General features: G+C 43.1%; 1 protein-coding gene across 8 annotated transcripts in view; it reads right to left on the reverse strand.

Moving 5' to 3' along the window:
* The window catches only part of SCHIP1 (schwannomin interacting protein 1), a 133,113-nt gene that overhangs the window by 25,947 nt on the left and 90,074 nt on the right, over positions 1-17,092 (reverse strand). The window contains exon 1 of one of the 8 annotated variants that reach the window (XM_077929827.1): positions 2,711-3,143. The exons of 6 other annotated variants lie outside the window; for them this stretch is intronic. In XM_077929827.1, coding sequence (XP_077785953.1) covers positions 2,711-2,788 — 78 coding nt within the window. In that variant the 5' untranslated portion in view covers positions 2,789-3,143. Of the gene's footprint in view, positions 1-2,710; positions 3,144-17,092 lie in introns of those variants that run through there. One more of the 8 variants, XM_077929831.1, reaches the window with a different exon arrangement.

The following is a 17,092-nucleotide window of genomic DNA, read 5'->3' on the forward strand; positions in this document are numbered from 1 at the left end:
CTCCTAAAGCTTTAAGAACTTACAGGTCCTTCACATAATAGCGTGAATTACATTTTGTTCTGTAATACAAGCTTAATCTGTATGAAAGGGGGGGAAAGTAGTATAAACCACCACACACACAATGCAGTTGGTTTCACCACTGCCGTACCATCAAGGGTAGCCAATGTGGTGTTCAGAGGCCATGTCAAGTGTCTGCTGACACCCTGGGAGGGGGTCAGGAACACTGTCAAAAGCCCACTGGACCTACTGCAGCGAGGAGACAAAAATCACACAGGGAGGACACATGGAGAGTGTCTTGCCCAAGGATCCTACAAAATCTGGATCCAACATGGGTGGCATCCTCCAGTGCCCACGTCCTATTATTTCACAAAATGCTCATATTTTTTATGCAGCTTTCATGGTGTTAATTTACCAGGATATATTCTATTTTCCTGGATGGTTTCAATATGGCAGCTATATCTTCAAAACCATTTGCATGGCCAACCCAGTTCTACCTAGTTATGTCCTACTAGCTCAGATGATTAACACTGCCACTTCCTTTCAGTCCATTCTGTTCTCTCAGCAGGTGTGGTGAACAACTGTTGTCTTCAACACAGTTTGGAAAGAACCAATTTAGCCAGCAAGATTTGCTGCAAATATGTAGAAAATCACCCAGGGCTGAAAGTAACTCGGGATACAGGAAATCTCCAGATGTAGCACTTTATTTCCAAGAGTATTTCTTGATCTGGCCCAAATTGGTGTGCTTCAAACAAAACTTCACTGGATAAGCTTTGTGGCCCCTCTGTTTTATTGATGCTTTTTATGGTGCTTCAGAAATGCTGCCGACTTACTCCTATCATTTTGTCTGAATTGTTAAAGGAGAGCCTGAGTCTCACAAAAGCTAGCAGGATCATTAGCTGATTGCTCAACCGGCAGCAATAACACGTCAGAGGATAATTTTATTGACCCTTTTAAAGGACACTTTATTCCAGATATTACCAATAAATGAGTTTTATGTGTTAATGGTGTACATTCACGGTGAGCTTTACATTGCATACATGCACAATGAGAACAGTATGTCAACATTCATATGAAACTGACAGGTCTCTTATTAGGTATCATTGCCTCTTTCCTCTCACAATACAAGGCCTTTCCTATTAAGAGGATATGTTCATGTGCATATTCTCTAGAACACTTTACCAGCGTGGCATTTATAGCAATAGAAATATGGCTGCAAGGAGGGTAGACAGCCAGAAATGCAAGCCGTTAAGAGTTCAGAACAAGTCAAACTGTACTTCCATTGTTCCATCTCATTTACTGCACATAGTTTACTAAGTTTTCTAGAAACACGAACAAAACACCATAATTAGAATGTTTATTTAGTCTGATAGTAACATAAAGGCAATTCAAAGATGGCAGAATCCAAAATTAACTTGTATTTCAAATATCTAGGCTTCAAAAGAGCCAGAAGCAAATATTTTAGGTACCAGCCAAGGAGCGAGATTGAAAAATGATATATTCTCAGACACTAGTATCAGAGTTTCTGACCATTATGGGATTTTTTAAATAGCAAATTTATAAAGCTAGTGTGTTGGAAGTTCTCCAACTATGAACATATGAAGCTTCCTTATAGTTAGCCAGACTGCAAGTCCCTAAGTCACATTCTGACTATTTCATGCTACAGGAGATTCCACTAAAGGGAGATGTCGAGGGCTGAACTTTTGGGACCTTCTGCGTGCAAACTGCATGCTATGCTTGGAATTACGGCCTCCCCCAGCTGGTAGAACAGCCTCCATGTCCCACAAGGTAGGTGTCATTAGCTTTCCAAAATTAATACATAGTGTTGCAGAATTAAATAAACACAAAACGAATTTGTAGCCAACACAGTAGGTATCACTAAACTTTCCATTAAGCCAATGTGACAGTAAAATGTGTCAAATTCCCTACATAAGGGAAATCGGTGCATTCAGAAACCCATCAACAGATTCTTAAGGCAACAAGTTCTGGCCAGAAGAAGACAAATATAGAAAGAGTGGAACTTTTGGGCACTCTTAGGCTAAGAACTGGCATATTCTTGTAATTTGATGTCAAGACCTCAGCCATGCAGCTAAAGTTATTTTTAAGTATGTCTGTTATTACCAGACATAGACAATTACTATATTTAAAGTTCCATATTGCAGCTGGCATGCTTTTTAAAGACATGCCAATGCAGCAGTTTATATAAACTCTCCACACCCTGGGTAAACTCACTGTACTGTTCAATTTAAAAAGTTTCTATTCAATGGGTTGGTGGTGGGAGCAGTGAGAAAGAGAGAGAAAAGGAAAAAAAGGCCATTCAAGTTTCAAACATTAATCTAAACTGGATTGCCTAATTTACTACAACATACTACATCAATACACTCCTAGCACCTGATTCCCATCGATCTGCAACGCTGACAGTTAAAATGTTTTATATAGCAAAACCAAAAAGTATGTAGAATGCAATATTCTGAACTAAAGCTTAACAGAAAGTTGGTGAAAACATTTATTATAACAACAAATGTCATTATATAGCGAAAGAAAGAGACAGTGTCATGAACATGCACATTTATTTCTGTTTTTCCATCCTTGAAGGATGTTTTGTGAATGCTTTTTCTTTCTTTTTTTTTGCAACTGCACGGCCCTGATTTGTTTCTCTCCTGCAAACAGCAGCAATTGTTCCCAGACAAAAGAACCCCTTTGTGTCTCTTACCTTTTTATAATTCCCCTCCACATCCAATGTGGATACTTCAGTGATGATGTCATCCATTCCATTACTATCCAAATGCATTCCTTTAACCCTTAAAAACCCCTAGGAAAACAAACTGGTCACTTTCTCTTCTGCCTGCAACTTATTCTGCGCTTCAAGTCTCCTTTCCCGAAGCCCATTCATTAAAACTGCAGTTTCAGGTGGCAGCTTAAAACCAGACCAGTAGTTTCAGTCTTCTTTTTCGTGCAATGAGAAGGTCCATTCCCGGCTGTTAAAAGTCTCTTGTCCTCAGACACTGGGACCTGTCAGGAGCCTGATCTTCTCGCCAGCTGCTATCACCTACCTCTGAAGCATGCAGCTACAACCCACTCCAAAGTACGCTGCTTTTTCTTCTTCTCCAAATAAAGTAAAGGCTGGCTTTGAGCTGAAGCCAGCTGATTACACTTCTTCGCCAGTTACACAAGGAAAGCAACAATCTTCCTCTAGTCACTGGTAGTGCAGGTTAAAAATAGATGGAAAGGCCTGCCTAGCAGAGTACACCAGAGCAAAACACACACACCCCTGCTACGTACAAAGCAGAATGATATAAAAAGCCAAGGCCGCATGGCCCGCAGCATAAGCAGCAGGCCAGAGGGCCCAGAAGCACACGGTCGTCCCATCTTTTAAAAGGAGCCCCTCTATCCCAGGTTGTCCAGACCTGGGGCAACTCCAGCCTCCAATGCAAAAAAAGGGGGGATAGCAGAGGAGCAGGGGTCAAGTACAACCTGCATCCAGCCTTTCTCAACCAGTGGGTCCCCAAATGTTGTTGAACTACAACTCCCATCACCCCTAGCTAGCAAGGCCAGAGCTCAGGGATGATGGGAGTTGTAGTCCAACAACATCTGGGGACCCACAGGTTGAGAACAGCTGTATTGACTTCTTTTTCCCCCCCTCTTTCTTTCAAATTGGTAAGTAGGTTTCCTCGATCTAGCTAATTAACGAGAGCAAAGAAAAAAACCCAAGTAGATAGTTACAGAGCATGTCCAGTATCACTTCCATTTACAGACATTTCTTTGGATGCACATTACTTACACATGCGTCCCCTGAATCCTCTCTTGGGCAATTTTTCTGCTTCAGGGACTCGCTCAAAAAAACCCCCAGGAGTACTGAAAATAACTGGGCTGTAGCCAAAAGTGTTACTTAGCTGACTGTAGGGCTTTTCCACAGTGAAATGGGGAGGGAAGTGGTTCTTAGAAATTCCCTCTCCTCCCTGCAAGCTCCCTCCCCACTGGGAGACCCCCCCACCCTCCGGAGCAGATTTAAGAGGGCTGCTGTGGTGGTAAGTGGTGGGATCCCTGAAAATTCCTTCCTTCCCTGCTCTCCTGACAGAACCTTTACCATCAGCTGACTGATGCCACTGGATACAGCTAAATATTTTTACTATATACAGTGGTACCTCCAGTTGTGAACTTAATTTGTTCCGGAGTTCCGTTCTTAACCCGAAACTGTTCTTAACATGAGGAGCGCTTTCGCCAATGGGGCCTCTTGCCACCGCCGTGCGACTTCTGCTCGCATTCTGGGGCAAAGTTTGCAACCAGGAGCATCCACTTCCGGGTTAGCGGAGCTCATTACCAGAAGCGTTCGAAAGGAGGACGGTACGTAACCTGAGGGTCCACTGTAAGGTAAAGGTAAAGGTACCCCTGGTAAAGGTACCCCAGACTGTCACGGACCAGTCACGGACGACTCTGGGGTTGTGGCGCTCATCTCATTCTATAGGCCGAGGGAGCCGGCATTTGTCCACAGACAGCTTCCGGGTCATGTGGCCAGCATAACTAAGCCGCTTCTGGTAAACCAGAGCAGTGCACGGAAACAACGTTTACCTTCCCACCGGAGCGGTACCTATCTACTTACACTCTGATGTGCTTTCGAACTGCTAGGTGCGCAGGAGCAGGGACTGAACAATGGGAGCTCACCCTGTTGTGGGGATTTGAACCGCCGACCTTCCGATCGGCAAGCTCTAGGCTCTGTGGTTTAGACCACAGCGCCACCCGCGTCCTGAGGTTCCACTATAGTAGTTTACAATAAAAGCGTCTCTGAAGTTCAAGCGGCAGCCTGGAAGGTTGGCTGCCAACCGCAACGTTATGAGATCAGCTCGGGGATGCAAAATGCACGTGCTTAGAACACTTCGCCTCTCAGATTGAGACAAAGCCCCACTGACAGGTGCACATCTCAGGAACGCTCGGAGCTTAGTGACACCGCATGAGCGCACGCTTTGGAGATGAAACCCCACACATTCCCTGCTGCCTCTCACGCTGTGCATCTGGAGTCCACGCTGCTTTCCCATAAAAGCCAACAAGCCACTTTGGGGTCATGTCATTCATTAATCTTGTAATAGCAGATAACTGACACCATTCTGCCTTGTCTCTCTTGATTTTGTGAAGTCTCTTGTTTTTTATGAAACTTCAGAACAGTAGGATGATTATAGCACATGTTTCATGTTAATGGAAGCAGGAAACCACCCCGCCCACCCAAAGTAATTCAGTGAAGGAGCTATCATCAGGAGAATTTCCTGGAAGCACAAGGGATGGGGGCAGGGGGAGGACCGAAGCCATCTTGAGATTAATTCAAGCCTTAGTTGGTTAGACCTTATGGCTTATTACAGAGCCCCTGTGGACTTCTCATGTTGTGGTTTCATGACTCATCTTTTAGGGTCCAAAACAGTGAGTTAGCTACACATTTAGATCACAATACACCCAATTCAGCACTAGTACAGTGGTACCTCGCAAGACGAATGCCTCGCTAGACAAAAAACTCGCTAGACGAAAGGGTTTTTTGTTTTTTGAGCTGCTTCGCAAGACGATTTTCCCTATGGGCTTGCTTCGCAAGACGGAAACGTCTTGCAGGTTTGTTTCCTTTTTCTTAACACCGTTAATACAGTTGCGACTTGACTTCGAGGAGCAACTCATAGAGCGCGGTGTGGTAGCCTTTTTTGAGGTTTTTAAAGACTTTGGTGATTTTTGAAGCTTTTCCAAAACTTTCCCGACACCGTGCTTCGCAAGACGAAAAAAATCGCAAGATGACAAAACTCGCGGAACGAATTAATTTCGTCTTGCGAGGCACCACTGTAGCTGAATTTTGTTCTTGGACCCAATTTAAGGTACTGGCATTAGTCTACAAACAAGTGTTTCTTGATGGAGGGGCATATGATGGTCTTGGGAATGGGGTTCAAAAAATATGTGCAACATAAATAGAACATTAGAACCTGCAAAATTTTATTACATTTGAAAATTCCAATATAATAATTAGGAGACCCATGCTTGAAAGGTCTTTGTGTGGGATTTTTATGTTAGCTAAAAGGGGCATGGGTTAAAAGAGATTGAGAAATACCGTTTTCAAAGCCCTAAATGAGGAAGGCCCATAGCTTAGCAGCAGAGCGTCTACTTTGTAAGGCCCTGGGTTCAATCCCTGGCATGTCCAGACAGGGTTGGGAGAGGTTACTACCAGTCTATGAGTGGTGTTCCACAAAGCTTTGCCCAGGGCAGACCCATTGAAATTAATGAACATGATGAAGACAGGTGTATTAATCTAAGGCTTGCCTTCGGGTTGCATGTTCTCCCTCAGGAAGAAGCTGCTACAGAACATTTCCTTTCCTTTTTTTTATTGACCGCAGTTTAAACAAAGTTTAGGTTTCAGGTAATGATGTTAATCTTAACTGTGGTTGGTTAAGATTTGTTAAGTTTTACGACCCATTATAAGACGTTGTCTGTTTCAAACTACGGTATAGTTAAAATGAAACACAGCTGATTGTGGTCAGATGAAACTACAAGTTGAAGCTAATAAAAAACGTAGTGGTTTTGTATCTCAGAAACGCCCTCTGCACACAAAAATGTGTATTCCACACACCACCACCACCACTTCTGCTATCCTTCAGAAAAGCCCTAAATGCAGGTGTGCCCCCCCCATCTGCAATCAGGAGCTTTTGTGGTTGTTTGAAAATAACTGTTTAAACATTGTTTTTGCTGTTATTTCAAATCTTGGAAATTTCATTTTGTACTGTATTGGTTTGATGTAATCCACCTTGGGAGGGTAAATGCCCTAAAAAGTAGGTTAGAAAGCCATTATGGGGGGGGGGGAAACCCCACCCAAACTCAGCTTTGTGGCTGCAGGGATAGGAAGTAAATGAACCCAAGGTGTGCCATTGTCTCACTATGTTGCTGGCATTTAATCAGTCGAACCTGCATATCCAACAAAGGAAAAGCTTCTAAAATACTACGGAATACGTGTGTAACCAATGAAGGAAAATGCTTCTGTCTCTGGATTTTCTGACTCTTAAGGTCCTACTACAGCAGCACTGTCCAACACGTGGATAGAAGCCATGAGCGCTGGCTCCTCGAGAGAAAGGACTGGTTTGGGTGAGAGAGAGAGAGATGGTGCTGGACATTCCAGGAGCCAGCCCTGAGGAGAGGACTGCCTTGCCCCCTCCCCTAAACGCTGGCTGTAAACAGACTTGGCTTACTCCCAAGTAAACACGTGTGAGGGAATGGGGGACCCTTCCTAGCAGCTGCCATCCCACTCACACGCACTGGCTCCTCAGAGAGAGAAAGGGCTGGTTTACGTTTACTCAAAAGGAAGGGGTGGGTTGGATCCAGGGGAAAGGGCTTCTACAGGTTTCATCCAGTTCTTAAGGTGGTGCTTGAAGGCTGTCAACTCTGCAGTTCAGTTTACACAATTTCTGTTTCGAACTATGGGGGAAACTGCTGTGGTTGACCAGTGCCCCTGACTCATTTGAAAAACAGCAAGAGTCCTGGGGTACTTTAAAGACATAACACATTTGTTATGGCATGAGCTTTTGTGAACAACAATCCGTGCATCATGTTCTGATTATGTAGGACCCTGTCCTCAATGTTATTTTCTTATGCTATTACAAGTATACAAAGTATGTATTTTTAAAAATATATTGATTTATGATGAACTTTTCAGGTTTTATGGAAGCGATTATCATTTGTTATTATTTTTATCATGAGCTCAGCCAAATATAATGTGTTTAAGCTGAAGAATGACAATGGGAGAGTGTGGTAGATCACTGCCAGTTTTTGATTTTGGATGGTAGATCTCAGGCGACTTGTGGTTGGACTTGCCTGTACTACAACAGCAGAGATTTAAGGTATTACAACCTGCAGTTGTTGATGGCTACATCGCTTTATCAATAGTATTTTCAGCAACAAGGTGAATCATCTTTTTTGTCTGGACTCCATAATGACATCAGAACTTCCCAAGGCCTTTTCGCAAATGTAGGCTATTACATTTCACTTTCCTCCCACAAAAGCACTTAGGATGATGAGACTACTCATATCTACGTGTAAGTGCTTTGGAATTGGATAAGTGCCTAAATTTCCAAGGGAGGAAGCATTAAGGAAGACAATTTGGGTGACCCACCCCAATGAAACAAGAACTGGTGTGAAATGTATACTATAAGATTATGAGATTATAGAACTGCCTTTAAAATCCTCCCTCTAAATCTCCCATAAAATACCCATAAAAGATTTGACCCTACAACACATTTACTAGCAACTCTAAAAAGGCAAGACTATTTAAAAGATCTCTCTAATACGCACTATTCAAAAGTTTAACAGAAGGCATGCATTAATATATTGGGCCAGCTAAATTCAATTATTTTCCTAGTAGGCTTCTATGTAATTACTTTTCTGCATGTAGGAATTATGTTAATATGCTTTACTTTTTTATGGCTCCCATCCTCACAGCTGACTCAGCGTGTCATTTCCTAGTGTTGCTAAAATTAATTCTTCCTTCCCCCCCATTCTATCTCCCCTCCCCATAACATTGACTTATACCTATAAGCCAATTATCAGTTGAACAAAAGAAAAACCCATTCATTTACAGGGGTGCAGATTTACAAGGCAGGTTTGTTAGTTTTACTGCTGTGAACTTTAAATTGCAACAAAATGTTCACACGTCATTCACAGCTTTTCAGAATACTCACATGCTCCCTTTTCCTGAAGGCCACAATGGCACTGTTAGTGGGATGCAAGCTTTTTTCCCATTTCTCCGTGGGAGTGAAAAATGAGTCAGAATTAAATATGCCCGCATTACAAGCAAATTCATCTTTTATGTATGTGCTGCTGACAACTTAGTAAGGACATTAAAACCATCTTGCACAACCACCGAAAAATACTGTACTGCTCGCTGATGCTACATGTTGCCTGACTACAGTAAGTATAGGAGAAGCAGCAAAGTAAATGTAAAATTGTACAGATTATAGTTGGGAATCAAAGGATCCTCCTATACATATTCCTCATAACCCATGAGATCAGAGGGAGAATGAAGAAATTAAGATGCATGTGATAAATGCACATAGTAGTAGTAATAATAATTTATTGCTTGTACCCCGCCCATCTGACTGGGTTGCCCCAGCCACTCTGGGCGGCTTCCAACAAAATATAAAGGAACACACCCAAACATGAGACATTAAAAGCTTCCTGAAATAGGGCTGCCTTCAGATGTCTGTGAAAAATCATATGTTTGTTTATCTCTTTGACATCTGATGGGAAGGAATTCCACTACCAAGAAGGCCCTCTGCCTGGTTCCCTGCAACTTCACTTCTCACAATGAGGGGACTGCCAGAAGGCCCTCAGAGCTGGACGACGGGGGTGGAGATGCTCCTTCAGGTATATAGGACCGAAGCAGTAAAGGCCAACAACACTCTGAATTGTGCTCAGAAAAGTAAAGGTAAAGGGACCCCTGACTATTAGGTCCAGTCGTGACCAACTCTGGGGTTGCGGCTCTCATCTCACTTTATTGGCCGAGGGAGCCGGCGTACAGCTTCCAGGTCATGTGGCCAGCATGACCAAGCCACTTCTGATGAACCAGAGCAGTGCACGGAAATGCCGTTTACCTTCCCGCTGGAGCGGTACCATTTTATCTACTTGCACTTTGACGTGCTTTCGAACTGCTAAGTGGGCAGGAGCAGGGACCGAGCAATGGGAGCTCACCCTGTCGCGGGGATTCAAACTGCTGACCTTCTGATCGGCAAGCCCTAGGCTCTGTGGTTTAACCCACATCGCCACCCGCATCCCTCACCCGCTCAGAAAAGTACTGGTAGCCAATGTAGGTCCTTCAGGACCGGTGGGCAGGCACACATATCACCTGGTTGTAGTCTTCCCCACTCTTGATGAGGGGTAGCACAGTTGGCAGAGCATGAGACTCTTAATCTCAGGTTCATGGGTTTGAGCCCCACGTCGGGTGAAAGGTTCCTGCATTACTGAGGACTGGACTATACATGATCCTCGTGGTCCCTTCCAATGCTGACATGTATTGTATTTCTTTTTAAAATATAGCATCTATTCCCCTGTCTGCATATATATGTATAAATTCACATATACTGCTTTCAAGTCACTGTCATCCTTTTCCTTCTTCTTCTTCTTCTTCTTTTTTTTTTGTGTGTGTGTATACCCTGGAAATAGCCCATGTAATTTTAGCCTGTGAAAACAGCTTGTTGGTGAGAATTTTCTGGGTCTTTTCTCTAAAAAAATTGTTGAACATATTTCCTTGAACACATGGGTTGCACTCTCCCAGACGGTTACTCCCCACTCCCCGCCCCAAGCACCTGTCTTGGAAAAGAACCGAAACATTTTTTCCAAGTCTAAATGCTAGCTGGGAAGCAGTGGGGAAGAGTGTGCACGCATGTACATGGTTATAGCGTGTGCACAGTGCTCATAACCTTCTATTCATTTTGCAGATGTGTCCAAAAGCTTGGAGATGCCTGCTTCGACCAATGCTTATATCAGACTGCCTGGTCACACCAGGTGTCTAAAATCTTATGATGGCAACAATGAATTAGGCAAGTATATTTCCAGCACAGATTATGCATGGAAATCTATAAACCAGGCATAGGCAAAATCGGCCCTCCAGATGTTTTGGGACTACATTTCCCACCATCCCTGACCACTGGTCCTGTTAGCTAGGGATGATTGGAGTTGTAGTCCCAAAACATCTGGAGGGCTGAGTTTGCCTATGCCTGCTATAAACCTACTGAATGTTTTAAAAAAGGCATTTGCCTAAGCCAAAATCATGGCTTCCTGACAGTAGCTTTGGACATTTTAAAAGAAAGAGCAGGAAAGGAAGCACAAAATAGTTGCAAAGCCTAGGGGGGAAACCCATACACCAAACTTGCATAGGGGAGGTAGAATGCAGGAGCCCTGGACACAGGAACAACTTTTCCCCACCCAAATGACGTCCTGGAAATTCAGTTCACTTGTCCAAAGCTATTTGAGTAATCAAAATAGCCTGAAACCTCCTGCTGCTACTGTAACTACTGGACAGCCAGATCAACAAAAGATTTGGCTAACACAGCCCCAAACCCTGGACCTGCTATGGAGCTTGATCTGTCTCTGGCTGAGCAAACATTTTATTGGAGAAGGGGATAGTTTCCTAGAGGAATCGAAACAATATACTGTATATATATATTCCTTCTGTGTTTTGATGTGCTTTGTGTATATTATTGCCAGATCTATAGGTAAACATAGTTGTGGAACTCCTAGAGGCTTCTAGGGAAACGTCCAATTTATCCCAGATATTATTTTGTTTTTGGAAAAACAACATGTTAAGCTCTAAGATCAGCATGGGTATGAAACTTATATGTAACACCACCAGCTTCCCCTCCAAAGCAAAGGGAACATTTCAGGTTGTTTCTGGAACTGACAAGGCAACCCATTTGTGAAGCTCCCACAGTCCAAAGCCAGTTATTTGTGAGCAAGTCATTCCGACTCATAACTGCAGAATCACGCTTCAGACCAATGATGCATCTGTGCTGGGAACCACCATCTAAGCAGTTGAGAGTTAGAAGTGGGAGATAATAATTAGGAGCCATATTAAGAGTTCATTTAGTGTGGATTAATGTATAGAAAATGCACCCAGTAAATTTAAGCAGAGAACCAGGGACCCAGTAGGATATTCTGCATTAATAAATGTGTGGAGGTTATGAAAATTCTGTATTAATAATAATCTAATTTTGTGTGTCACCATTGATCTGGGAAGAGATTCAAACTGATGACCTAAATAATACGAAAGACTTTCCTCCCCCAGAACAGTTCTGCAATAGTAGATCTATAAACCTTTTAGTGTTTCCTTTAGCCATTAATGGCTTCTAATACATTGTATTCAGAAATAAACATATCATAAACCTATGGTCTTTGGCAAGGGTAGATACAGTGTTCATTTAAAATGTTCACATTCATGGGAAGTTGCCCTGAGTCAAATTAAAGTGGGAGAATCCTGGTCATTAGGATGAGCGAGATTTGTGTGTAGATTTCAGGGAAGGGTGAGTGCACCTGTGTTCAGAGCACTCATAGATCCAACCCCAAAGGGGTTTTCTATTGGTGGAAAAATGGGCCAACCAGCACCTGGCTTCCAGGCTTTGCAGAATTGCCCTCAAGACCAGGGCTCTCAAAAAGCTTTGGATGAATTGCTTCACCAAAGTCTCCTGACTAAACTCCTATGCTAGTCAACCTGTTGCCCACTAGCTGTGCTGGCTGGCGCTGATGAAGTCCAAAACTGGTAGAGGGCATCAGGCTGGTGAATACCTATGGCATCCAGCGTTCATGCTCATGCAATTAGCATTGTGTTAGGAGGATAACTGGACTGAGTCTACTGGGTCTTCAGAAGAGGTCTTCAGAGGGCAGTCTTCTCTACAAATGTAGATCCTTGACATGATTTAACAGCCTGATCATGAAGAGCCTGTGCATGTAAAGATAGCTCCCCTCTTCCCCAAAACATGAGGACAGCAGGGGATACAATTTGAGAGGTGGCAAAAAAGCACATCTTCTCCTTATTATGGGATGGCAATTGTGCAATTATGATGAATGTCTGAATAGAGCTCTGTTCAATATCACATATATACTGATGGGTTCTGAATTGGTTGTGACTACCCAAGAAATAGTAAAACCTTTTCTTTATTTTTAGGGGAAAATCAAAGCCTCCCCACTTGAACAATTGGACTTCTTGTTCTTCTCCCTAGTCTACATGCCCTCCAAATCCTCTGGCCCTCTCAGCTCCCTGGTGCTTGTTTTCAGTGTGTGCTTGGAGGGGGCCCCTGGAGGGGTTGCATGCATGGAAGTCGGTAGCGCAGGCATATTTGGAGCACCAAATACAGCCCCAACAGTACCTGAATTCAACAACAACAACATTTTTATTATTTGTACCTCGTCCATCTGACCGGCCACAAGCCACAGCACCCCTCAAATCAAAACACATGCTTAAAAACCAAGAGGCCCAGACTGCATAAATCATTTAAAAGGCCCAGTTTGCTTGCTGCTGAAAAGACCACACAGATGGTGCCATACGAACATCGCTGAAAGGGATGCTCCTTAAAATTAAGGAAGGTATAGATAAAGAGGAGATACAATTAGGAGTCACCCACTGAAACTGATCGGTAGTAAACTGAGGACAGACGAAAGAAAGTGCTTCTTCACACTGCACATAATTAAGTTATAGAATTCACCACCATATGATGAGATGGTGGCAGGTGGCTTGGATGGTTATAAAAAGGATTAAACAAATTCACAGATGACCGGCCTGTCAATTAAAATGGAATCTCTCGACTGACAACCTCTGGGACACACCAGGCGAAGGCTGGTGCCTTCAAGTCCTGCTTCTGGGCTCCCCAGAGGCGGGTCACTGCTGGAAACACGAAGCTGGACTTTGATCTCTTTGATCTGATCTGGCTCTTCTTTTTTCCTTCCCCAGAGGAGTAAGCAAATCGTCCCTAGGCACAATCAGGAGACACATGATGCAGCCACTATGCTGAAACTAAGCAGGCCTCCTGGGTTGGATTGCTGCCTGGATGGAAAAGCATCTGGGGACACTATGGACCTTTGTTCTCAGTTCCATCAAGACAGAAAAGCAGGATATAAATCTAACAAAGGAGTGTGTTCAGGAAATCACCAGGCTGTGAATGCTACTTCCAACGACCCCATTATCCAGGGCAAGGGACCAAATGCAGCCCATGGAGCCACTGATAAGTGAGCTAGTCTTTACCTTCCAACCTCTTCCTCAGGGTCCATTCTGTAAGTTGTCCAAGCTAAGATGCTAGTGGAGCTTTAAAAAATGTAACTACATGGTTTATCATTGATAGCTAGCATCTGAATAGTGCACAAAATTCACATTTGTAGCCAGAATTTGTGTTTGTTTTTTAATACACTGATGTCCTGCATTTCCTCCAAGGAACTGCGGGTGGTATACGTGGTTCTCTTTTGCCTCGTGGTTGCATGGGGATATGAGCCCTGGGCTCTCCTGGGTCCTAGTCCAACACTTTAACTACACACTGCTCTCATATTCAGTGGCAACAAAACCATGCCTATTCACTCACCTTACACATACAAAACTTTTTTTAAAAGCGGCTTCTACACTTAAGAAGAATCCTCTATGCCCATTAAACACATTCTGTTTGCCCTGATCTGCCAACAGTTTTGCTTGGAGACCATTAGTTCCAGTATCCTCCCCCAACTGCTCATAATTTTCTGAATATTTCATATCACCTTTAAATCTCAGGGTCCGTCACTCATTACGGGTAGTTTCTTAAAGCTTGCACACCTGGGTTTCACCCAACCAAGGCTGCGTACGCATGATACCTTTAAAGCACCTTTGTAGCACATTTCACCCCCTCAAAGAATTGTGGGTACTGCAGTTTACCCCTCACAGAGTTACGATTCCAGCAACCCTTAAACTACAGTGCCCATAATTCTTTGAGGGGGTGAACTGTGCTTCCAATGTACATGAAAGTTATAGAGCCAGATTTGAGTAAGCTGTGGCGCTAGTGGAAGTCAGAGCAATAAGTCTTGATAGCTCAAGAGGACTTCCCCTCGTTTCCTCCTCAATTCTGCTCAGGAGGGTTGGAAGGTCCCCCAGAATAGTACATGGGGGGGGGGGAGGAGAGGTTGTTCCATTAGTGCAAACATTTCTGCTTGCCAGATGGAACTATCTCCTTGGCATGATGGTATCACCCATGATGTGTACGCAGCCTATGACATCAGAATAGGCCCAATGGAATCGACAGATTTAGGTTAGTCATGATTGTCTAGCCTACCAATTTCAATGCATCTGCTCAAAGTATGTCTTAGTCAGACACTAGTCATAGCAAGGCACATAAAAGATCAAGCATGTTAGTAACAGTACCATACAGGTATGCTCAGAGAGCCAGGATTGGCTGCAGTTCCTTGACAAGTATATACTCAGCAGCAAGCACAACATTAGGTGGCAAATGATATTATGTGGGAAGGCCCTTATTCATCTTTTCTTCTAAATTAAAGGAGAAAGGGGCTCCAATATTTAAACAGCATAGCTCTGAAAAGTAGAGTGTGTTACACTTTAACAGGATACAGATATTCTCTGCTAAGGGCAATGGGGGGAAAAAAGCTCTGATCTGGCTTACAGTATGATGCAAAACAAGGCATTTATTATTTAACCACAGATGGCACTTGTGACAGCGGCAGCGGCAGCTCCTGACATTTTCCCATCCCCCGCTGAGAGAAGCTGCCCTTATGGCCAGGCCTGCTGAAATCTAATCATTTATAGCTTCCAGTGTGATGCTAAAACCCTGGATTCCACATCACAGATGGATTAAAAATGCAACCTCCAGGTTAATGGGTTTGTTGCTTTTGGGGTTTCCCCCCGCTTTTGGTGAACTGTGTCACCCTAACAAGGTGTTTTACACAAGACACCTTCCCTGCCCCACTTTTCTTTTAAAGGCAACAATTTTGTTTTGCAAAGGTTTCCCAGGTTCATATGCAGAACTCAGCAAGTGCCCCCACAGCGGAGATGGGTTATGATCAAACACATACATAAAATGCAGAAATGTGTCAAAGAGCAGGCCATCCCAATATCAGAAGCCGTTCTTGATGGTGTTCAGTGCACCCTTCTCTTAATCACGGTTGCCAAAGAAGCGGCTTCCATTTCAAAGGGAACAATGGGCAACCTTTGACCCCTACCAGATTACAAAATGTGGCTGTGGGGCATTCTTTGTGACACAGCAACTGGGCTATTTATTAAAATGCCAGGAGGTGTCAAGCCAAAGTGGTGCTATTGACTAAGCAGAACATGGGCTAAAATGTGCAGAAATCCAAAAACGGGAGAAAATGCAAGTGGAAATATTATTATTTTTTGGGGGGGGGAGCAGTTATCCTAAAACTGTTTAAATAGAATTTTAAAAAGCTGCAGCTGCTCATCACTTGGTTCCTATTTTTGCACTTCTACCTTCATTATGTGTAGGAACACAGAAACTAAACATGCTGTTCCCTACAGAGACTTTCCCTCTCCATCTTGGTTCGCCCCTTTCCCTACAACACTTGCACTTTTCTGTAAACAACTTGCAAATTCAGTATATTTGGCTCCTCTACACCTTTATTTTATTCCTGATTACGTGCTGTGCAAAAAATAAAATAGGCTGAATCCAGACTAAGTTAGTCACGCTCTAGCCCCACTGTAATCAATGGGAATTAAGTTCTCCATGACCCTGTTGATTTCAATGGGACAAAAGCATGACTAATTTGGTCTGGATCAAGTTCAATAAATTTTAGAAGGTGGGAGTTGAGATATATGTGCTAAAGATTGGAGTTGAGCCTATGAAAAGGACTTCGTTCCAAACATAGACTGGGTTAGCACCAACACCAATGCAACTTTCTGTGTTTCGTTTGGCATTAAATATTCTTTTAACTGTAGATTTAAAATGGTATATCACCACTCATGCAGCACCAACCACAGCAATCAAGCCAGAATCTAAATGAATCACTTCTACTGGGATAGGAAACCAGTCATGTAAAGGTGGAGTGCGAAGATATAAGATGGGAGAAATCCATTTCTCAAAGCAGCTTGAAATCTACACAACTAATATTTTGCTTCTCGGCGTGTCCATGCATACAATAAATGTAAAGCGTTTGAAAAACAAATCCCTCCAAAAAGAAGCACCTTTCAGGAAACAAGGAAGCAATATTTCCAGAGGTAGCATGCTAAATGATGTGCTGTCTACAAAACATAGTATCTGGATTCTTTGAGACTACAAACAACAAACATAGACTGAGCTACATGCATCAGACATGTAAATTCTTACACCTCATCACAGTCAAAACATGCCCACACCAATTGTGCTCACAAGGAGAATTTAACATTCAGACTACATTCAGATTACTACACGTATTTTAATGACAATTATTCAGTTAACCATCTTTCCCTAACATCCTCCCCACAGTATCGTCATCCACTAAATGGCACAAACCAAAACCTATACTGTTGTTTTGTTTTGTTTTTAAATCTGTATAATGCAGATAAAAAGCTGTTTTTGAAGTGGAGCCTTATCATTTGATATACGGAGCTGCTTTCCTTCCCTGTAAAAACAGG

Source organism: Podarcis muralis, chromosome 6 (assembly GCF_964188315.1).
Source record: "Podarcis muralis chromosome 6, rPodMur119.hap1.1, whole genome shotgun sequence".
NCBI classification, from domain to species: Eukaryota; Metazoa; Chordata; class Lepidosauria; order Squamata; family Lacertidae; genus Podarcis; species Podarcis muralis.